The 23,505-nt window shown below is 44.1% G+C and overlaps 1 long non-coding RNA gene and 1 gene segment (V, D, J or C); one reads left to right on the plus strand and one right to left on the minus strand.

Annotated features, from left to right (window-relative positions):
• Positions 1-23,487, minus strand: LOC125636037 (Ig kappa chain V-III region MOPC 63-like). The segment is given in 4 exon segments: positions 1-596; positions 4,950-5,006; positions 22,640-22,939; positions 23,406-23,487. Coding segments are annotated over 4 exon segments (738 nt in total).
• The window catches only part of LOC142071958 (uncharacterized), a 478,941-nt gene continuing 464,937 nt past the window's right edge, over positions 9,502-23,505 (plus strand). The window contains exon 1 of the long non-coding RNA XR_012668239.1: positions 9,502-9,638. This is a non-coding gene — a long non-coding RNA (uncharacterized LOC142071958). The remainder of the gene's footprint in view (positions 9,639-23,505) is intronic.

The raw sequence follows: 23,505 nt of genomic DNA on the forward strand, positions 1-23,505 counted from the left end.
TGCTGTTTCATTGATTTCATTTATTTATTCATTTTTGAAGTTGAAACTTGATAAAAGCAGGAAGCCTCATTAGGCAGCAGGGTAAAATCAGGCAAGGCCTGGTTATCCAGGACTGTTAGCAAGGGGTAAGGCAGGAGGTGAGACCTGGAAGATCTCTGTCATAATAGTTTGGGAGGGGGAAAAAATGAATAAGACTGATAGTTACATAAACAAAGCATAAGAAAGGCTGCAAAGAGGAGGCAGGGATCTTTCCCTGGGAGCCTCCTATTGTGAACACTCCAATCTCTTGAAACTCTTGACAAGAGAGCCCTTCACCGTTTCATGCGTCACCTCGCAGCTATAGAGGTTGTGCTTGTTGTACTCCTCTTTCGTGAGCGTCAGGGTGCTGCTCAGGCTGTACGTGCTGTCAGAAGTGTCTTGCTGCTTCTGGCTGGTGACAACACCAGTCGTGGTGGTGACATCATCCCTTTTCCAGACCACGTTCAAGGCACTCGGGTAGAAGCCACTCACCAGGCACACCACAGTGGCAGATCCCCCAGACAGCTGGTCGGCTGATGGATGAAAGATGAACACCGAAGGCTTGGCATTTTCTCTACCTGCAAAAAAGGAGAGCACAGAATATGGTGTTAATGACAACTGACCTAGGAGTGGATAGTTACACTGAGCACGGACGAAGCCATTCACAATTATCAGGCCAAATCACTCTTGCCTTATTTATGTGAGTAGTTCATCCATGAGCGACTGAGGCAAGCTGGATTTGGCCCATTAACTAATTCATCCTCCAGATACTCTTGGTAGGTAGGGAAGTATCATCATTATCCCCATTTTACGGATGGGGAAACCGAGGCACAGAGCGGTTAAGTGACACAGCAGGTCAGAATAAAGAGGGAGTCAGTGCACATAGACCGTATAGGATATCAATTCAGGTTTAAGAAAACACAGGGCCAGGTCCTCTGCGGGTGTAAATCAGCACAGCTCCATGGACTCGAATGGGCTATTCAGATTGACACCTGCTGAGAATCTGCCCCATCATACCCAGTTTCATTTTGCTTACTACCTTGGCACTGCTTGTGTGCGGAAGTGCTTCCCCTGGGAGGAAGGGCTGCACAACCTGGCCCTGAGTGACGCGAGAGCCTTTGATGTGAGTGTGAGAGACTAATTAGTGCAATGCCCTGGAAAATGGCCTCACCCAAGAGATACCAGGGCAAGGTGCCAGCATGACAGCTCTGGAGGTTAAAGTCCTGTTTATCGACAGACAAGATACCGCTCATGTAGCAGTAGCAGAGCGAGCTTCCCACCACCATGCCTATATCCCTCAATCCTGAGTTAGAGGAAGGCTCTCGGAGGGTGAGAAGGTATTTCCCCCTCAACCCTGAGTCTCTCTGCTGAGATTGCCAACAAGGAAGCAAACTTACCGATGCCATGTACATGACAACATGAACCCCCCCCTCCACTGGAAGCTGCAATAAGCCCCTGTGACCTAGAGGGGAAAAGCTCCCGGGGTGAAATCTGGGCTCCATTGAAGTCAATATTAGTTTTGCCATTGACTTTACTGGAGCCAGGATTTCCCTCCAGATCTCTCTCATTGCCAGTCCCCTGAGCCATCTAATTCCTTAGGGCCTGTTTTTCAGAGGTGCTGAGCACACGTTCTTCCACTTAAAGTCAATGGGAGTTACAGGTGCTCAGTACTTTTAAAATCAGAAACCTGATTCTCCTCTCACACCAGTCACCTGCAAGATTCCATTGCCTTCAGTAGAGTTGACCCATTATATGCAGGTGGAAATAAGAAGAGAATCAAGCTCCAGATCCACAGAGGATTATTAATATTTTTCCTACTGCAACTGTCATATACGACTAGAACTAAAAACTCAAGGATCTGTTATAAAAAATAGTCAGTGTGCAGCTAGAGAAAGACATGAAGTTAAGACTGTGGCAACCTTTAGCATAGCCACTCGGAGTGAGTGTTCGTGTACCTCACTTTGTGTCACATAATCACGAAATGGGCCAGATTCTGATCTTGGTGTCAGATGTAAATCTTAGGTAACTGAGTAAAATCTCTCCCCGTATGTCAATATTCAGACTCTTGAAAACTAAGACCCAATCTTGCAATCCTTCCCCAGATAATACTCCCCCTGATTTCAATGACAGTTTTGTCTGAGCAAAGACTGCGGGATCAAGCCCTAATCTTTGTAAAGATCTGAAGAAAACATAACACAGATCACATCTTGGAAAACCAAGTCAAAGTCATTCAGTTCAGTCAGTCTCCTGCTTTGCTGCTGTATAAGCTAAAATAATAATATCTAAGTACTGAACCTAACAAAATCGGAGTCCAGACTTTTAAAATGTCTTGGGATTCCAGAAAAACACTCACATATATTTTTACGCTTATCTTAGCAAATGTACAGTATAAGATAATAGACCTGATTCTCCTTTCATTTAAACCAGTGTTAAACTGGTATAACCTCATAGCTCCGCTAACTTCAGAGATGGAGTGAGAGCACTTCTGATTTCAGTGGAGTCACACCTATTTTACACGAGTCTGAGAGGAGAATCATGCCATCTATATCTATCTATATCTATGAACAGATAGATACCATACATTTGATAGCCTCTGTAACACATTTGAAATAACACATTTTATATATTATACTACAAACAATATATAGCCCCAAACAATTTTTTAAAGTATTTTTGACTTGTTTGTGAAAAACAGTAATTGGAAAAGAAAAAAAAAGAAAAGAAAAAAAATCATTTCATTGGCTTGTCCTCCACAATGGCCGTATCACTATATTTTTTAAAATTCAAAATATAAATGAGTAGAGCATTGTGTCAAAGCTACTGAAAAACATCTTTTGTAACATAATCAGTAAAACAAAAACTTAAAATATAGGAATCAATTATATCCATTTTTTCCTAGTGCAAAATAAAAATATAGCGTACACCACTGCTACACCTGCTTTCATAGATACGTTATTATAATTGATATGACAAATGTCAAAATTTTTTTTGTAGATCTTAAAATAAAATTATTTAAAACAATTATGAGATGCATTGGATAGATATACAGCTAACAATGACTAGAGGCAGATAACTTAAACCTTATCGAATACAGCTAGCAATTAATAATGGAGGATAATTTTGTCAGACTCTACCATACTCTAACGACAACATATTTTACATTTTCCTCCGTGTTTGTGCTGGTGGCTTCCAATTAACTTATTTTGTGCAGGTTAATTATTATTTTAACAGGAATGTTTGTCTGCTCTTTAGGTAGTTTTTTAGTATTTTCTCTACATTTCTTAAACTATTTTTTTCTAAAACTGGACTTTTCTTGTTAACGTCAGTCTAATCTATTTTATCAGTCTAGTCCCATCTAATCTGTTTAATCATTTGTCAGTGTGTTGATCACTGTGGCATCTGGGCACACCGCTTACATTATTTGAGAGACAATTTTCAGTTTCTCTTAATGGGATGTACTGCCAAAATGCTGAATTAAAACAAAAACACTTGTATATGGCTTGATCCAAGTCCTACTGAAGTCAATGGGAGTATTTCTAGTGACTTCAGTGGCTGCTGGATCATGACCTTCGTTATGAAACTTTGGGATTTTTCCACTTAAAATCTATAGACAAGAGGATGGCTGAATTTTTACTAATAGTGTCGATAGCCTCAGATGAAGACTGAAGACCAACACTGTCACTAGCCTAGAATTCAGCCATCATATTCTTATTTGTAAATAAAATTAGACTTTTCTTTAAACATTCCCCTTTGATTTTTAATTCTTACAATTAAATGTACGGATTTGACAACTAACGACTGGGAATGGGGTTAGACAGCAAGGAAAGGGACAGAGAGAAAAAACAGCATTTTTCCACATTTGTGCATTAAATCAAGCAAAAACAACGGGGAGTAATCACAAATAAAATGTACTTACGTTTTATCTCCAACTTGGTCCCTTTGCCAAAAGTGAGCCACAGTGATTGTCTATAACCTTCCTCTTTTACAGAAACCTTTTTATTGTACAACTAAATGGGCTCTCAATTGTAAGTAGGTTAATTTACGTAAAATAGAGCAGTTTAACCCAAATTCCATCCAGGGAGGTGGAAGTATTTTCCACTCATGAGGACAGGGATATTTTATACAAATACTTCACATATCTACAGCCTCAGTAATTTTGTCAGTGATCCCATTTCACGAATTACAGACAAAAATTGTGAATATGGACAAATTGGACATAGAAAATCTGAAGAGAGTTCAAAAATGCACTTACGTTTTATCTCCAACTTGGTCCCCTTCCCGAAAGTGAACCACAGTGAATGCCTGTGAACTTCCCCCTCTACAAAAACCTTTTTACTGTGAAACTAAATGGGCTGTCAACTATATTTATGTAAAATATAACAATTTAGCCCAAATTTCATCTTTGGAGGTGACGGTATTTTCTGTCCTCAAAGACAGGGTTATTTCATACACCTTACAAATCTATGATGAGAGCAATTCTGTCGGCACTCATATTTCACAAATTGCAGATACCCCCCCGCCAAAAAAATTGTGAAAATAGCAAACTGGACAAAGAGAATTGGAAGAGAGTAAAAAATGCACTTACGTTTTATCTCCAACTTGGTCCCTTTGCCAAAAGTGATCCACAGTGATTGCCTATCAACTTCCTCTCCTACAGAAACCTATTTACTGTGTAGCTAAATGGGCCCACTGTAGGCTGGCTAATTCATGCAATATGTAACAATTTAGCTCTAAAATTCCACCTAAGGAGGAAGAGGTGTTTTCTTTCCTCAAGGATATGTTCATTTTATACACTTTACCAGTCTCATCTCCTGGTAATTTTCTTAGCGTTCTCATATCACCAATTACCCCAATGCAAAAAAACCCAAAAACCATGAAAATGGACAAATGTGGCAAAGAAAACTGAAGAGCACTAAGAAAAATGTACTTACGTTTGATCTCGACCCGGGTCCCTTTGCCGAAAGTGTACCACAGTGCTTCCTTGCTACCTGTTCCCTCTACAAAAACCTCAGTTCCTCCTAACCCAGGCCATTAGATGCATGAGTGGTACAGTATGTTTTAGAAATATGGGGCCAGAGCCTTTGTTAGTGTAACTTGGCATAACTCTGTTGGAGTCCCAATGTTGGAGAATGGGAAATACTGCACTGATTTACGTCAGCTGAGGGTCTGGCCAGCAACATTTTTGACCACTACCAGACATGTAACATTTACTGAATTTCCCTGGTCTGGAGTAAAAAGCAAAGTTCTACTTTCTTCAAATTAATCTCTTTTCTATTACAGTTGAACTGTATCTGCCCTGAAAACCATCCTTTACCTGCAATTTCCAACACCAACAGATATTCACTTTATAATTCGACAGTGTTAACAAAGACAAATTTAAAGACAGAATAGACAGCGAAAACAGAATCATTTCAAGGTACTTACGTTTTATTTCTACCTTGGTTCCTTTACCGAACGTCCACCACAGTGATCAGTTCCTATCGCCTCGCTGTACAAAAACCTGACAGCAGAAGGGGAAGGAGCATTTGGTTCACTTGTTAAAGCTCATTTCCCCTATAAAAATGTTTTTTTCCATTGTGCAAAACTGAGACTTCAGTGCTAGGTCGAGTGACCTTGGTTTCATCATCTATAAATAGTCAAGAAGTTAGATAGAAGTTATGATCAGATCAATACATCCTATCTTCTCTCCCGTCCCTCTGCTCCCACGTCCGTATTGACACATATTGTAACCCTCGTCACATGCTGTATTCCTTGAAAGCAAAAATGCCGAAACTATCAGACATGGGTCCAAGTGCAAAGTTTGGATTCAGATTCAAACTTTTCCAAAGTTCAGGATGTTCATATGCAGGATTTTGGTTCACGTCCAACTCCAGAAAATGTAGCTGTAGTATTGAGCACACCACCCAGATTTTGCATGAGCTGCAGAGCTTATTTCACATACAGCAAACCATACATTGACAAAATACTTGCACAAACAAATGAGCAATGGACTTGATTCTGCTCTCCCTTATGTAGGTATAAATTAGGAGTTACTTCATTGAGATCAATGGAGTTATACCAGTGTTAGCATGGAACTTGCTGGATATTTTCTGTACCAGGCCAAGGAAGGATACGGGGCCTAGAAATTCTTGCATAGAAAAGGACATATGCAGTTTGTGTTGGAGCAAAGCACTGCAACTGGGAACTTTCTAAGGTATGACAGAAGGTTGCCATGGTGCACAGAATGCTGATCTAGCATGATTTAGCTGAGTGGTACTGAGACTGAACTCAACTGGGGCTCAAACACTACCAAATTAGGTGGCGTTTACCTACAGCTCAGAGAGATGTTGAGGTGAGATTGTGTTTGGGGGACCTGGCTGCATGCCAGTTATCAGTTCCTTCATCATATTCACAGCACCAGCTGTCACATCATTATCACTGGGGCCCTCTGTGGCAATGATCTCCTGCTATTGAGGTATCCAACAGCCAGGTCTGTTCTGCAGTCTGAATAAGACCTCTGGGATGATGGGGTTATTGGTGAGAATAACTCTTATTTCTTGAATGAATCTGACGAGTTGTAGGGTTCTTTAGAAGCACTTCTAATCCCCAGGGGGACAAAATAAATAAAGGCTAGCAACTTCCTCCAAAGATGCCAATTTCCCCCGTTTATAACCAGGGTACCTGAGACCATCCTATCTAGGCCGAAAACCAAAAGGCACTCCCTGTTCAAAGTTATGCAGTACCTTGAGAAAGGTTAGCCCTGACTGTACTAACCCAGGCTAGATGGTGAAGGACCTGAGCCCAACACTGAAACCATCCTAGGTGTCTCCAAAGTGGCTGAGCGTAACTCCTTTGTGCCTAGGGATAGCTCTGCTACATCTCCCACTCCCACTGTGAGAACCTGCTGCTCCAGGTGGTCTTAGCTTGTGGCTAAAGATGTCAAGACTCAGCTTGCCCTGCCCCAGCCTGTGTTTCTAGATGACAGGATGCAGCAGGATGGAGAATACATTCATCCTGATACTTCACGTCTGCATCAGAAACTACCAGACCTCTTAGGCAAGAATGAGAGCTCGGGAAGAGAAGTGGTTGGCTTTTCAGAGTCTCCTGCAGGGGAAAGATGGGGCATTGACGATGCTGTTCACAGAAGTCATGAACATGGGCTGGCACCAGGTTCATGATGTGGCACAACCACAAGAGAGGGCCACAGTCAGCAGGGGTATCTCTGCCCTGCCGCTGGCAGGTGTGACCAGGTAGATGTCCCCACGCTCACTCTGCTTGAGCTAGCGTGCGAAACGTAACAGTGTGGCTGCAGTGGCCTGGGCTCGCCACCCGAGTACGAAGCTAGGATCTTTGAGCAGTCCTTTGAGATGCTTTGGGCAGGGGGTTGGACTAGATGACCTCCTAAGGTCCCTTCCAACCCGGAGATTCTCTGATATTCTGTGATCTTGGGCAGGGTTGTACTGAGGGGGCTAGCTCAAGCCACTGCCTGTGCTGCTGTGGCCACACTGCTATTTTTAGCACGCTAGCTCCAGCAGAGCTAGCCCATGTAAGTCTGCCTGGGCTGGGCATTAAGCTCCCAGATGGGGTGGTGATGAAAACAGGGACCAGGTGAGCAAAGAAACAGACTCTAAACCTGAAAATGTAGAAGCTGAATCTGAAAATGCAAATGAGGAACTGGAGGAACAAGTGATGAGAGATCTTCTTCACTGGCCTGTTTGAGAGAAGGGCAGGTGCAATTAGGGTGGGATTTTCAAAGGAGCCCAAGGGGGTTAGGTGCCCAAATCCCATTGAATTTTGGCCTCTAACTCCCTTAGGCTCTTTTGAAACCCCTAGCCTTAGAAGCTGTGAAAAGAGGGCAGGACCAGGAGAGAGAATTTTGATCAGTTTGAAAAAGACAATTAAAATGGTGAGGCTGAGGCAGGCTGGCCAGGGCTGACCACAGGGGAATTTCTCCCTCAACCCCGAGTATATGAAGGATTTGTGGCCTGAGCCAAAGCCCATTTAAGTCAAGGGGAGTTGTCCCATGCACTCCAACGGGCTTTGGATCAGGCCCTTGGCTATTGGAAAACGTTTTGTGTTGAGCTCTCTGGGAGGGGCCTAGATGCTCCGGTGCTAGCTGTCAGTGTATGACCGTAAGATACATTTTCTGAACATTTCCTTCTTGCCTGTGTTTGAGTTTTCAGTTGTCTCTTTTCATTGCATGTTTCTGCTTCTTTCTTTTCACCTCAGTTGTCTTTGCTTCCACCTTCGTCAGAGTCTATATTCCGTCATTATTATTTTTATAGCTGGTGTAACCGTTCCCTCTTCCCTTGCCTCCTTCTCCTCTGCTCTCCCTGTGTTGTGTTCTTTTCCTCCTTCACCCACATTGTCAGCCTCTTGCTTCTTTTACTAATCCTGCCTTCTGTTTTCTCACCCTCTGGCCATGTCTACACTAGCAAATGGAGTGCGACGTTGCCTCATTGCTTACACCAGCACAAGGGCAAGTGTAGACGGGTCTCAGACATTGTCAGCACTTTGTCCTAAAGTCCTCCTCTGAAATGCCTGAGCCTGGCCTCCACTAGTCCTTGCGCCATTGGGCGTCCCGGAGCGTCCGCCATGACACTGAAAAGTGGGCACCACATTTAATAGTGTAGGGGCAACCTCTGTGTACTCTTCCCAGCTCCACAGACTCTCCTACCTCCCACCCACAAATCAGACACACATAGGATCCTACATGGCATAGACAATACCACACAGACACACTCTCCTCCCTCCCCTGCAAAAAAAACCTTGCTCATGATCTCCTGACTCCCCACAAAAGTCATGTCCCCTCCCAGTCCCCTATAACTTACATGAGCTTGCTTTCTCTACAAATCACTCTCTCTCTCTTCCCCACCCCCTTTCTCTCTCACACAGAGCTCTCTTCCGGATTCACACTCACACAAACATACAGTCAACCCCTTCACACACAAGCTGTCCCCCTGTACACACAAGATAGCTCAGTGGGGGGAGGGGTAGCTCAGTGGTTTGAGCATTGGCCTGCTAAACCCAGGGTTGTGAGTTCAATCCTGGAGGGGGCCATTTAGGGATCTGGCGCAAAAATTGGGGATTGGGGATTAGACTAGATGACCTCCTGAGGTCCCTTCCAACCCTGATATTCTATGATACAAGCAGTGCCACCTCACATGGAGTCAGCCCCTCACGTACAGGCAGTGTTCCCTCACATACAGTCAGCCCCTCTCACACAGGCAATCCTCCCCCAGATACAATCAGCTGCTTACACACAGGCAGTCCCCCCTCAGATACAATCAGCCCCTCACGCACACACACCCAGAGGCAGTACCATCTCTCCCACAGGCAGTCCCCCCCTCCCGAAACACAGGCTGTCTTCCTTGCATGCAGTCAGCCCCTCACACCAGGCAGCCCCCTCCTCCCTTAGCAGCCACACCCATATGTCCCCTCCTCTCCTCTCCACACACAGGGCTTTTGATACTAGAAAGGAAGCAACAGTTTAGGGGCCTGAGGGGCCCTGGCAGGAACAAGCCAGCCCTGCCCTGTTGCGGACTCTGGGCTATGGAACTCCTGCCAGCCATGTGTATGGTGCCTGTTCCCCACAGCGTGGGTGGATTGTGTGTACCCACAGTCGCAGAACCGCGTTGCAGGTAAGTCATCTCATTTCCCTACATCCCTAGGTTGCCAGAGCATTTTCAGCACATGGATCCTTCCCTCCACCCTGCCCCTGTGATGTGTTCCAGCACGGGGGTACCAGTTGTCTCGAGATGATCAGCCATCAGCATGACCCTGCCTGTCGTCTCTTACTGAAGAAAGATCAGGGTGTCTTTACTCTGCCGGGGATAATTAATATCAATGCAGTGAGGGGTGATAACCTTAGGCTCTGGCTTTTCAATGGAGGGGTTCTGTCTGCAAGAGGCCCCCTTTGACTTCCAGAGAAGTTACGCACAAGGGGCTTGGTTAATACTGTGGGCACTGGGTGTGTGCCACTGTGGCTGCAGGCAAGGGTGCCAGGACCTTTGTAGAACGGGGGGGAGGGGAGGGGGGGCAAGGCCAAAGTGTCCCCTCCCTCGGCCTGGCTGGCGGCTCTGGCAGTGAGCCAGCTGCCCTCTCTTCTGGAGCCACAGCAGCCCCTGGTGGGTGAAAGGTGTAGTTACAGTGCCTCCCTGGCAGAATCGATTGTTCTGTGAGGGGGAAAAAATTCTGCCGGGCGCCCTGAATTCTGCACTTATGTTTCTTTTGTTAGAAAGTGGAGGGCCATGGCCTCTGGCCCCCCCTAGTTCCAGCACCGGTGGGGGCAGCTGAGTTCCCAGCGGCATTCACCCTGATGAAGGGCAGGTGGCAGTACTGTGTTCCGCTCCCTCCAAGGTTCTGCCAAGGGGAGTAGGGCTGTGGCTGCCGCTTCATAGCCTCCAGGCATCTACTGGGTGGCCTGACCACTCCCCGTTCGCATGCATCCACCTACACTGGTTGAGTCTGAGCCCGCTGACAGAGAAGGGCTGCCGGCGGCTTGTGCCAGTGAGCTCCTACCCCAGGCAGGCTCTCCTTCTGCCTGGCTTCCCTTGGGGGAACCTAGGAATGCATCTGGCCCAGGGGACACAGCATGGGGACCTGAATGGTTGTGGTGTCTTCAGGTCTTTGCAAGGGGGTTTGCAGAGCCCTGATCTCAGCTCTTGACAGGTGCAGGAGCTGCTTTCCAAATCTTTTGTCTTTACGTGTATTTTAGGACCTTAAGCAGCTTAAAATATTTAAGTGCAAAGGTTTTACCTTTCAGCAGTGGGTCCAACCCCCTCCCAGCAGGCTGCAAACATCAGCACATTAAAATCATGGGATGACAGAATAGCAGGGTAATAATTAACACCCACTACCAACCAAAAGCCTAAACAACCAATGTGTAACTCTAGTGATGGGGTTTTTGTGAAAACCATAGACAAGACCTGATCCGAAGGCAACTGAAAAGATTTCTGTTGACTCCAGTGGGCTGCAGATCAGGCTTATTGAACCAACCTACAGAAAGGCAATGAGAAAGAGATCACAGTGGCCTGTGAGAGGAATACTGTTTCTGTTTATTGAGCTGGAAATGATTTGATAAAAGATGGAATCTCCTTGAGCAAACATCGATTGAACAGATCATCAAACTGATACATCAGGCTGCGTATTACCATTTGTAACAGTCACAATACATACAATACATTGTAGGCATTGTGTTATGCCTCCCTCTGGGGGAAATTAGGATGCTCTGCAGTAGTTCATTTGATACCATCTCAGAACATACTCAGTTGCAATTAATTTATCATCGTCTACAATATTCAGCATAAGGCTTGTTATGACTCCCTCTAGTGGTAATCCATTTACAGGACTGTCACAGTTGGAAACATATTAACAAGCAATATAGGAATATTTTATTTTGATTTGTAAAAATGTGTTGATCAGAAAATATTCTAAATGAATGTACAGCATTAAACCCTGATTTCTTCACAAAAAAGCTTTATAAGACGAGTCAATGAAAAGACTGAACCTCCCTTAGATGCCACCACTCCACAAAAAGAAACCTCAAGTATTCTCACCAGAAAAAGTCCTGTATTTTTTGTATTTACAAAGGCTTTTTCTTGAGGGGATATTTGAGGTTTCTGTTTTGAGAAATGGTGATAAATGGGGGAGCTTAGTTATTTTAATTGGCATTGACTCAGTTTGTATATTTCATGGGTAATGAATGTCTGGTTTGAAGCTGTAAATTCATTAGCATATTTTCTTATCAGAACTTTTTTATTCATTGAAATAAATATATTTTTCTTTAGTAAGTTGTTATTAATGTCCAATGTTTCAAGCCTTCCCCATATTTCAATGCCAGAAGCACTGAAGAGAATTCTGCTTGCCACTAGGGGGAGACCTAAGTCTCATTACCATATATTGTACAGGATTGTGACGATTGTAGATAGTAATAAAATTGATGCCAATTCTGCATGTTCTGACAGTCAAATCTACTGAGTATTTTTAAACCATGTGTCCAAAACACACTATCTGCTTTGCATCACTGTACCCAAGTGATGCATACTGGCTGTTCTGAACAGTTATAAATGTTCCAAATATTATCTTAAAAACAGAACAAAACAAAAAAATCCACTCCATATATTTTAATCCATTACATGAGCCAACGACTTCAACAATATTACAGGTTCCAGAGTAGCAGCCATGTTAGTTTGTATCCGCAAAAAGAACAGGAGTACCTGTGGCACCTTAGAGACTAACCAATTTATTAGAGCATAAGCTTTCGTGAGCTACAGCTCACTTCATCGGATGCATAGAATGGAACATATATATATATATATATATATATATATATATACACACACACACACACAGAGAGATAAGTTAGAAGTTACCATACAAACTGTGAGAGGCTAATTAGTTAAGATGAGCTATTATTAGCAGGAGGAAAAAAAAACTTTTGTTGTGATAATCAAGATGGCCCATTTAGACAGTTGACAAGAAGGTGTGAGGATACTTAACTTAAGGAAATGGATTCAATATGTGTAATGACCCAGCCACTCCCCCTCTCTATTCAAACCCAAGTTAATGGTATCTAGTTTGCATATTAATTCAAGCTCAGCAGTTTCTCCTTGGAGTCTGTTTTTGAAGCTTTTCTGTTGCAAAATTGCCACCCTTAGATCTTTTACTGAGTGGCCACAGAGGTTGAAGTGCTCTCCTACCAGTTTTTGAATGTTATAATTCTTGATGTCTGATTTGTGTCCATTTATTCTTTTACGTAGAGACTGTCCAGTTTGACCAATGTACATGGCAGAGGGGCATTGCTGGCACATGATGGCATATATCACATTGGTAGATGTGCAGGTGAACGAGCCCCTGATGGTGTGGCTAATGTGATTAGGTCCTATGATGGTGTCACTTGAATAAATATGTGGACAGAGTTGGCATCGGGCTTTGTTGCAAGGATAGGTTCCTGGGTTAGTGTTTTTGTTGTGTGGTGTGTGGTTGCTGGTGAGTATTTGCTTCAGGTTAGGGGGCTGTCTGTAAGTGAGGACTGGTCTATCTCCCAAGATCTGTGAGAGTGAGGGATCATTTTTCAGGATAGGTTGTAAATCTTTGATGATGCTCTGGAGTGGTTTTAGTTGGGGGCTGAAGGTGATGGCTAGTGGCGTTCTGTTATTTTCTTTGTTGGGCCTGTCCTGTAGTAGGTGACTTCTGGGTACTCTTCTGGCTCTGTCAATCTGTTTTTTCACTTCAGCAGGTGGGTATTGTAGTTTTTTTTTTCTCCTGCTAATAATAGCTCATCTTAACTAATTAGCCTCTCACAGTTTGTATGGTAACTTCTAACTTATCTGTATGTATATATATATATGTATATATATCTCTTACTATATGTTCCATTCTATGCATCCGATGAAGTGAGCTGTAGCTTATGCTCTAATAAATTTGTTAGTCTCTAAGGTGTAACAATATTACACCGTGTGGGCCAGATCCATAGCTGGTATAAATGACATTGACTTCAAGGGAGCCACACTGATTTACACCAACTGAGGATCTGGTCATGTATGTCTCCAGTTTATTTTGGTACAATATTTCCTTGATTTCTTTAATCACATGAAGGCATTAACATAATATATAAAGTTATAGTTGTGGGATGAAGCCACAATTTTGATTTTAATTTTTAAATGTATTGTCTAATTTTTTTTACTTACCTTACAGCATTAGCCAGATAAAATGAGCCAGCAAAATTACTCCAATTAATCTGAGCTGCCCAACGTTAAGCAACAAACTCTATGTAAAAATAAAGAGAGTGAAATGGAGCAATTATAAGTAGTTGGGATGGCAGGGATGCATCACTTAGGTATATCGCTGCAAGGCGGATGGTGTGTGCTATGGTTCTCATGTTTAAAACTGAAGAACGGATTTGTTTAAACTGTTGCAGAAAATATTGAGGTATTTCCACCTGCAATATTCATATGCAGTATATTCAGCATAAGGCTTCTGACACCCTCTGGTGGCGACAAGGGTGAACTGCAGTACTTCATTGTGGCCCCGATTCAGGAGGGTTCTTTAGGCACATGTGCAACCTTAAGCAAGTGGACAGTCCCATTGGCTTGTGTTGACCTTAGTGTTGCCCAGATTTTGGCATTGAATATTATTGTTTGGTTTGAGGAAAATCTGCCCAAGGGGTTACAAACGTAGTTTAAAGTTATCACTTAGCAGCTAGTCAGTGATCCCTGTGGCAGAGAATCTAACTAGCTTAACAAATCGAAAACCCTTCGAAAAAAATGAGTCCACTGTCTCCTTAGCCTACACTAGGACAGCAGGATCAGGCCCAGGATAAATCAAAGGAATATATTTGAAATGTTGTCTCCAATAAATGTTTTTCCAAGATTGTTACTGACTCTTAAGGAAAAGTTTTCCCAGGCTAGGGAAGACCATTCTGACACCCTCTTTGCTATTGAATGCACTGGACTAGTTGTGGAATCAAAGGAGATCTAGGTTTTGTAGATCCATGGAATCATTACACATTACCCCGCTGGCACTCCCCCTTGCTGGGGGAGCTACTGAGAGTACAAGAAAGAAGCAGCAGGCAGGCTGCCTGGTTAGTCCATCTGATACTTAAAAATTGCACTAGCAGCAGCCAGAATAAAAACAATTAGCATTCTTCTAGCACTGCTAGGATATCAGGTTTCTCTATAGAGTCATATCTACCAGGTTGTTCGTGTCCCTACCAGAGTATTATAATAAGGTTTGGCCTCACTGTAACATGCAGTCAGTGTTTGTGTGTGTGAATGAGAGAGAGATACTGCCGTCTAGTGGCTGGTCCAAGATTAGGTAAGGGACCTGCTACTAGTATTTACCATTATGATTTCCAGTAGCACCCACAATGGACTGGGTACACTACAATGCAAATGTGACCCACATGCTCGCTTTGCAGCATTTTGTGGGCTATGTATGGGAAGAAAGAGTGTGGAGGATATGGTTTTGGTTTTGGGATACTCTGTGTACCTGCAGATTTATCAGAGCCAGGCAGGGAGACTCTGCTGGATGGGCCAGAATCATGCAGAAATTGGTGTGGGAGGCACTGGGCATGCCTATTAGCTGTTTGAAGCTGCTTAGGTGATTTTCCTTGTGTGCAAGCCTCTGGCAGGGCATACCTAGTGCCACTCTGAAAATGGAACCAATGGGAACGCAATGGGAAGGGGAGGAGTTTATAAATAGGGGTTGGAGTCAATCAAACTGAAGAACTCTGCAATGGAGTGGCATAATGACTAGAAGGGTCTGTTTTATAGATTGTGTTCCAGGGACGTTGGAGTTTTGTTGGATTTAAACTGCAGGTTCCTTCACCCAACTGGAGGAGAAGCAAGCTGTGCAGACCATTGTTGCAAAGACTTAAAGGGAGTTTGAAGGAGATTGTGGAACTAACACTTGTTCCCCAGCTTTAAGGAGCTGGTGCGCCTTGCAGAGAGGTTGGATGCTATTCCACAGAAACAGAGAAGGATAAATCCTCCCAGGAAAGAGCCCTAGAGGAGTGTGAGTATGTGCATGCACTTAATTATATATTACATTTGAACTTGTGGAAGTAACAAGAATGAACATTTGGAGAACAACCACCCTACAAAAGACTTGTCTTATAAAAGTTATTGATAATAGTCACGATGGTTTCATGGGTTATAAATAACGGATGGAAAGATAGATGTAGCTTTAGTAAATGCTTTTCCTGGAGCGATGTTTGTGTCACTTCTGTTCTTGCCAAGATTTAACTCACTAGAATGTAGAACAAAGTGCTGAAAAGCTTCAACTCTGGTCTGTACCTGGCGGAGAGGTTAGCTGAGGTACAGGAAATGATTGATTATGCCTAATATTAGCAGAGTGCTTTCCCCAAGCACCAAAGATGGCACAGTCCATGCCTGTAAGGAAGCTTTTAGCCCAGTGGTAAAGGGCTGTATTTTGGGGAACAGAAGCATGAGGGTTCTAGGCCCTGGTGTGCTGTATGTGTGAGGGGGGAGTTGGGGGGTGAGGGTTCTAGCTCCAGCACCCAGCTTTGTGACTGGGGAGGTGCGGATGGGTCCCTGGAGGGCAGACATTAGCAGCAACTTTCCTAGTGCTTGCTGCCTCGTGCTGTGCCTCCGGAGACTTGAGGAGACCCGGAGGGGCCGGTGAGCGTGGCTGGTCATGCACAGGCTTCCGGGAATGGCTCTGCCCAGCCCCACAGTCAAACCCAAGCTGGTGGTCGAGGTTTTACTGTGTTTTAACCTGTTTCCTGGGCATGATGAGTTAGCTGTGTGCAGGGGGCTGTAGACACTCACACAGGTATGTCACACCTGGATTTGTAACACTGCTATAAGGAAAAAGCCTCCTTCTACACACTGATAAGGGAAACTGATGCTTTCAGCTGTGATGTGGGCGGGCCCCAGGGTCTGACCCAAGCCCTGCCCCCAAATCATATGTTGCTGAAGCACTGACACTGACAGATTTTGGGGTCTGAGTCAGCACAACGTCCCTTGGAGTCTGAGAATAAAACAAAATATAAAATAATATATGTATATATGCAGGCTAGAAATCTCAGTTGTATTGGGCCTTATCCACAGTGACAGGATCTTTCCACATTTTTATTTAATTTCAGTGTCACATGCCTTGTTGTTTTCAATCACATGAAAAGTGTGTGTATAGATAACACCTGAGGAGGGCACATGATCTGATAAAGCAAAGCGTAATGGGTCAGATCCTCAGGTGGTGTAGACTGGCAAAGTGCCACTGAAATTCATTCACGCTGGCTGAGGTTCTGACCCAAAATATCTACACCCCTTGGTTTCATTTGGGATCATTTCCATGTTAGTCTCTCCGTTATTTCTACTTGCCTGTAATGCAGAGCACTACCAGCCAGATGCCATGAGCCTGTGTGATCAACCTGATACATCTCAGCTGGCTGGCTGACTGATCAAAGCACAGGGAGTAAAATGGAACAGAGAAATACCACCTGGGGATAGCTGATGCAAAGCAGCTGCTCTGTGTAAATTTACATATAATTCAGACTAAGTAGAAAAGGGTCAAGTGAGCAAATTGTCATCACTGAAGTAGTAAGACAGCAGGGCTGCTCCTAGGGCTGCTTTCCCACTTAGCAATGAAATGATGTTGGTCGGAATCAATGGGAACGAATGTCCTCAGCTTTCGGTTTACATTTATTGAATGTGGCGTTACTATCACACTGTAAATCCCCTCCCAAATACCTGTCTGCAGGAAATTAACTCATGGGCCTTTGCATTGTGTTCAGGCTCTGATGTCCTGTGACCATGTGGCGTAGACAAATAGTATCCTGGGTGATCTCTTTGCATTTACCCCTTCATAGGGGAACTGCACAGGGCTAATGTCTCTGCTATTATTTACGATGGGTGAAATTAGCCCCCACGCAGAGGGCCAAAATAAGACCCACGCACCATTTAATGGCTTCAGTGGTCCATCTGTCTGGTGTTGGCTTTTTGCACAGGGGGGAGTTTTACTGTATCATCGAAGAGCGACCCAGTTGTGATGCACACGTGCATAGGGCTAGCTGATGTGAGCGTGGCGGTCAGAACTTTCACTCTGAGTTTCTTAGCAGCCATGGGAATGAAAGCTCAGATGTGAGGCTGCAATAAAAAGGGCAGAGAGATCACCCCGTATACTATTAGTCTACCCCACATGATCACAGGACATCAGAGCCTGATCTGGTTGACTTATAACAATGTGCTTCTGGGATTGAAGATTCAGGCCTCTGCAGCCCTCCCAGACTTTGGATTGACCATTTCTCTTAACCTTGCAATGCTATGACAGTCATCTGGGCAGCCAGGAAGAAATATGTTTTGGGGATCAAGGTGTAAAACCATTTAAGCCAGGAAAAAACGATCCTGCAGCTCAAACGAAGTCCAATCCCTTTGGTAAGGAAGGAAACTTCTCTAGCAGCAAACTTGGCTTGACCATCTCCTTATTTCTATTTGCTTTGCAAGTAAAGGAAGTAGGAGGAGCACAGGGGAATGAAGCACTGGCCCAGGCAGTGAAGCACCTAAAGGCTGTTCAACACTGGATCCCCAGAGCCCGCGTAGCAGTTGCCCTGAGAGGGTGACTGTTTAGAAAGCAGCTGTTATATTGAACTGCACAACACAGAGAGGCTTTTATGTTGGTCTGTATAGCTCAGTGGTTTGAGCATTGGCCTGCTAAACCCAGGGTTGTGAGTTCAATCCTTGAGGGGGCCATTTAGGGATGTGGGGCAAAAATTGGGGATTGGTCCTGCTTTGAGCAGGGGGTTGGACTAGATGACCTCCTGAGGTCCCTTCCAACCCTGATATTCTATGTTTCTATGATTCTATGTATCACTGAGAGAGGGGAGCTAGCAGCTTGCTGGCAATAACAATCTCCAGCATCTCCAGAATTTAATGCTGCTTATTATGAGAGTGAAATCCGTTCCAGACCCACTGCCACTGAACTGGGCTGGGACCCCAGATTGCAGGGTAGAAGCATGGCAGATAAGGAGTTAGGAACTTGTCCCAATTTCTTATGGTACTGGGATAAATGGTTCGTTCCATCAAAGATGAGGCTGGAACTGGCTTTGCTGCTGATAGTGACTCTGTCTCCTGGAGAAACTGACAGGGATTCTGGAATCTGAATGTGCAAAGAAAGTACAAATAAAGATGCACCTCTGGCAAAAACAAATAAACTCTACTATGTTCCCATTCACTGCTAATAGTCACATTTTAATCAATATGTCATCTTAATGTGAATAGATTTAAAACTGTAGATAAGAAAAGTCACTGGTCTCATTGTAAAGTCAAATTGTATATGGCAACACTTTGCTTTTTTAAGTCATTTCCTGCTTGGTTTGATTCTTATTCTGGATTCAGAGCACGAACAGCCAGATGAACTGAATTTGTAAGATCATTCTGATGTGTCTGAACTGCACAGTGCTGATCAATTAACGATGGAGAGTGACATGCAATGTTTATATCTGCGCAGAGCAGCAGGGAGAGAGACATCCGTTATGACTCTGCCAAGCTTCTCACCTTTACCTCTGGAATATAGGCCCAGCTTTTAGACGTATAAGGACCTATTCTCCCTCATGAGACATTGGCGACTCTCAGTGAGTTAGTCAATCCTGCAAGGGGAGAACTGAACCTATAGAATTGATTTATTTGCCTTGTTTCAGAATATGGATAGTGATCTTACTGCTGTATTACTTTCATAGATTCCAAGGCCAAAAGGGACCATTGTGACCATCTCGTCTGACCTCCTGTATAACACAGGCTAGAGAACTGCCCCAAAATTATTCCTAAAGTAGATCTTTTAGAAAAACATCCAATCTTGATTTCAAAATTGTCAGTGATGGAGAATCTACCATGTCCCTTGGTGTAAATGGTTCCAATGCTTAATTACGCTCACTGTTAAACATGTACACCTTATTTCTAGTCTGAATTTCTAACCATTGGATTGTGTTCTACCTTTCTCTGCCAAACTGAACAGCTATGAAATATTTGTTCCTCTGTAGGTACTTAAAGACTGTAATTGAGTCACCCCATAACCTTCTCTTTATGAAGCTAAATAGATCAAGCTCCTTGAGTCTGTCATTATAAGGCAGGTTTTCTATCCTTTAATCATTCTTGCGGCTCTTCTCTGAACCCTCTCCAGTTTTTCAACATCTTGCTTGAATTGTGGGCACCAGAACTGGACACAGTCTTTCAGCACTAATCTCACCAGTGCCAAATATAGAGGTAAAATGACCTCTCTACCCTTCCTCAAGATTCCCTTGTTTATGTATCCCAGGATCGCATTCGCTCTTTTAGCCACAGTGTCACACTGGGAGCTCACATTCAGCTGATTATCCACCATGACCCCCAAATCTTTTTAAGAGTCACTGCTTCCCAGGATAGAGTCTCCTATCCTGTACACACAGCCTGCATTCTTTGTTCCTAGGTGTATTCATTTACATTTAGCTGTATTCAAATGCATATTATATCTCCTTACCCCAGTTTTACTGTACATCACTATATTTAAGTGTTGCCATTTGGTGGCCATTATTTGGAAGTTCGGCCTCATTCTTGGATTGGTTTGTTCTTATACATTGAATATGAATGTACACAGATTTATTTAAAAGAGCTTTAAGTACAGAATCAGGTGCCCTTAGACACCTACTAGCCAGGTCACTTTTTGTTATCCAAATAGTAGATTGATCTCTCATTCTATCCGGTTGATCTATGCACAGAAATATGTATTTTTAAAGGTTAACTATATCTGGATTTTAGTATTTGCAGCTGCCTGGCACTTTATTTACTAATAAGTTGATTTCCCTAATGGGTATTTATTAGACATAGCCCATTTAATCATGACAAATGGTTAGAAACATTTTAGAACTTTAAAGACCTACTTTCATTGCATCAGTTCCTCTTGTCAGTGGGTTCTTCTGTGTTAAACATTCCTCATAGACACCTAAAATATCACTAGAAAATTCGTCCCCACACTGGTCTCCTTTGTGCTCTGCCTTTTCCTCTGGTTATGTTTGCAGTGCGTGTTTTGAAAGTCACCTTCTGCTGCTGATAAAATTGCAATGTTGGACCCTGTTTGTCACCTCCCTCTTTGAATCCTTCCATTGGCTCCCCCTTGCCTCCAAACCAAGTTGAAGCTTCTCATCTATGCATGTAAGCTCCACTCAGGTGACCTCTCATGGCATTTCCCTGCACCTACTCCTGTCCACCAACGATGCCTTCCCCATTCATTTCCTTCCCCCGCTCCCATTTCCAGGCCCCACATCTCTGAGTTGCCTTCATAGGCCTCTCCCCAGAGATTCTGCCTACAAAAGTTGCAGCTGATGGTGACTGTCTCCTGGCAACCCCGGCAGAGATTCTGGAGTCTGAGTCTTCTCAGGGTATGTTAAACTTAACAGATTGAGCTCCTCGAGTCTGTCTCTGTAAGGCTGGTTTTCTAAGCCTTTAATCGTTCTCGTGGCTGTTCTCTGAGCCATCTCCAGTTTATCAACATCTGTCTTGCATTGCAGGCATCAGAACGGGGGACAGTATCCCAGCAGCGGTGGCACCAGTGCCAAATACAGAGTTAAAAAACCTCTCTGCCTTAAAGTCCCATGTCTTGATTTATTTCAAGAGAGGGCAGGTTGTGTTGCTGTCCCCCTCCTCCTTGAAGGCTCCTGCCACAGTTGGCCAGCTTTAAGTTGCATTCAAGTCTCCATAGAAGCTGCTGAGTCAGCAAAATCTCTGCCTTCTCTACAGCTGTTACCCCTTTCTCCCTGTCCTCCACCAGGAATTAATCCTCTTCCCCCTCCTCACTAATCAGCTGTACTTCTCACTCTCATTGAAGCCCAGTGCCCTCCTCCTACTTGCCACCTTCCACAACCATGTCTCCTCTCACTCTGCTTGGGATCTCAAAGGCTGAATCTTTTGGCTGAAGGAGTCCATTAGATGTGATTCTTCTCCACCTGCCTAATTCATTCCCTTCTCCTCTTCACCCTTCTTTCCTCCAACACTTCTCCCAGGTCACCAACTATGCGTTCTCTCACCTACTCCCCTCCTATCTGCCGGACTCCCTTTCCCTGCCCTTTCCTCTGCCTCTCTCACTCCTACAGTTCCTTCCCCACATTGTTCAGGAATGCACTGGCATTCTCAAAAAACTAATCCTTGACCCCACCTCTGTCTCCAGCAACCAACCCATCCTCCTTCTCCCATTCGCCTCTAAATTCATTTTGCACTGTTGCCTTGACTCCCTCCCTCTGTATCATGCCTGTATCCACTCCAAAATGGGTTCTGCCTTTTCCACTCTCCTGAGACTATTCTCACCAAGGTCTCAGACAGCCTCTTCCTGGCCAGTCGCCAGGTCTTCACTCCAGCCTCATCCTCCATGAATGTTCTGCAGCTTTCAATCCTGATCATTCTCTTCTCCTTGGCATTCCTGTTCTCACCTGACTTTTGGGGCTCTGATCTCTCCCTCAGTCTCTTTTGGTTGCTGCTGCTTCTCTCTGTGGAGTCCCATGGGTTCTGTCCTGGGTGCCTTCCTCTTCTCCCTGTATGCCTCATAGCTGGGCAACCTCATCTGCTTACAGAGATCCAGCTATTTTATGCTGAATGACTCTCAAATCTTATCCTCACCTGACCTGTCCCCATCAGTCCAGTCCTATGGAGCAGCCTGTCACAAAATGTCTTGGTGGCCCTCTTGTCAACAGCTTGAGCATTACGTGATTAGAACCAAGTTCCTTATTTTCCTTCCTAAGTCCTCTCCACATTCCCCATTCTTTTTTGCCCTTGACAGTACTGTCATCCGCTCACTAAACAAGCCCCCCCAGTCTGGTGATCATGGTCTGCTCTCCCGTTCTTTCTCCCTTCATCTTTGGGCCAAGTCTAAATCCTTCTGATTCTTCCCATTCTCCCTGCCCAGTGGGGAAAAATTCTTGTCTCTGCTCTGAATTACTGTTTCCTTCTTCCCTCTTTGGCCTTCCCAACACTCACACCACCCACTTTAGTTCATCCAAAACCCAGCAACTAAAAGTGTCTTCCAGGTCATCTCCCTCTTGCTCAAGTGCAGTAGCCCTGAGAAGATGACTCTGTTTACAGAGCAGCTCTGACACTGAACTGAACTGCACGGGAGGTTTTTGTATTGGTCCGTATCACTGTGAGAGGGGTTTCATAGCTTTGTTGGCAGTAATAATCTCCAGCATCTTCAGCTTCAACACTGCTGATCGTGAGAGTGAAATCAGTTCCAGACCCACTGCCGCTGAACCGGGCTGGAACTCCAGATTCCAGGGTGGAAGCCCAATAAATGAGAAGCCTAGGAGCTTGCCCTGTTTTCTGCTGGTACCAGGCTAAGAGGTCAACACCCAAATCATCATCTGTAAGGCTTGAACTGGCTTTGCAGCGGATAGTGACTGTGTCACCAGGAGACACTGCCAGGGATTCTGGAGTCTGAGTTAGCACAATCTGCCCTTGGGAGTCTGAATGAATGTACAAAATAAAATGTAAGTTAATATATATTTATATATATCTCTACACACGCGCACACAGTTGATAAATGAAACAATAATGTGCCTGTATAAATATTCCCATGTGTATCATTCCGTAGTTGTCATAGCTGGTCACCTGACAGTGATGTGAATGGTGAGATTCAGATGGCTCTTTCATTCTGGCTCCTTTTACGGTTGATCACTTAGGGCTGATTCAAAGGCAATTTAAGTGAATGGAAAGATTCCCATCAACTTCAGTGGGTTTTGGTTTAGGCCCTTGTTTTTTAAATATGCTCTTTCTCTCTAACTGCCGTTAAATGTGAGAAAGACACTCAAAGCTCCTGCAACGCTTAGGAATATTTAGGGTTCGATAGATAAAAATCCTAGAGCTTTTCATTTTTCTTTAAAGGATGATTTTCTTTAAATTCATCCAATTGCCTCTTGGTTTGATCCTTACCCTGGATCCAGAGCACTAACAGCCAGATGAGCTGAGCCCGCGAGATCATCTTGATACGTCTGACTGGCCCGATGCTGATCAACAAGCCATAGCCAGTGGC

Source organism: Caretta caretta, chromosome 4 (assembly GCF_965140235.1).
Source record: "Caretta caretta isolate rCarCar2 chromosome 4, rCarCar1.hap1, whole genome shotgun sequence".
In the NCBI taxonomy this organism is placed as follows: domain Eukaryota; kingdom Metazoa; phylum Chordata; order Testudines; family Cheloniidae; genus Caretta; species Caretta caretta.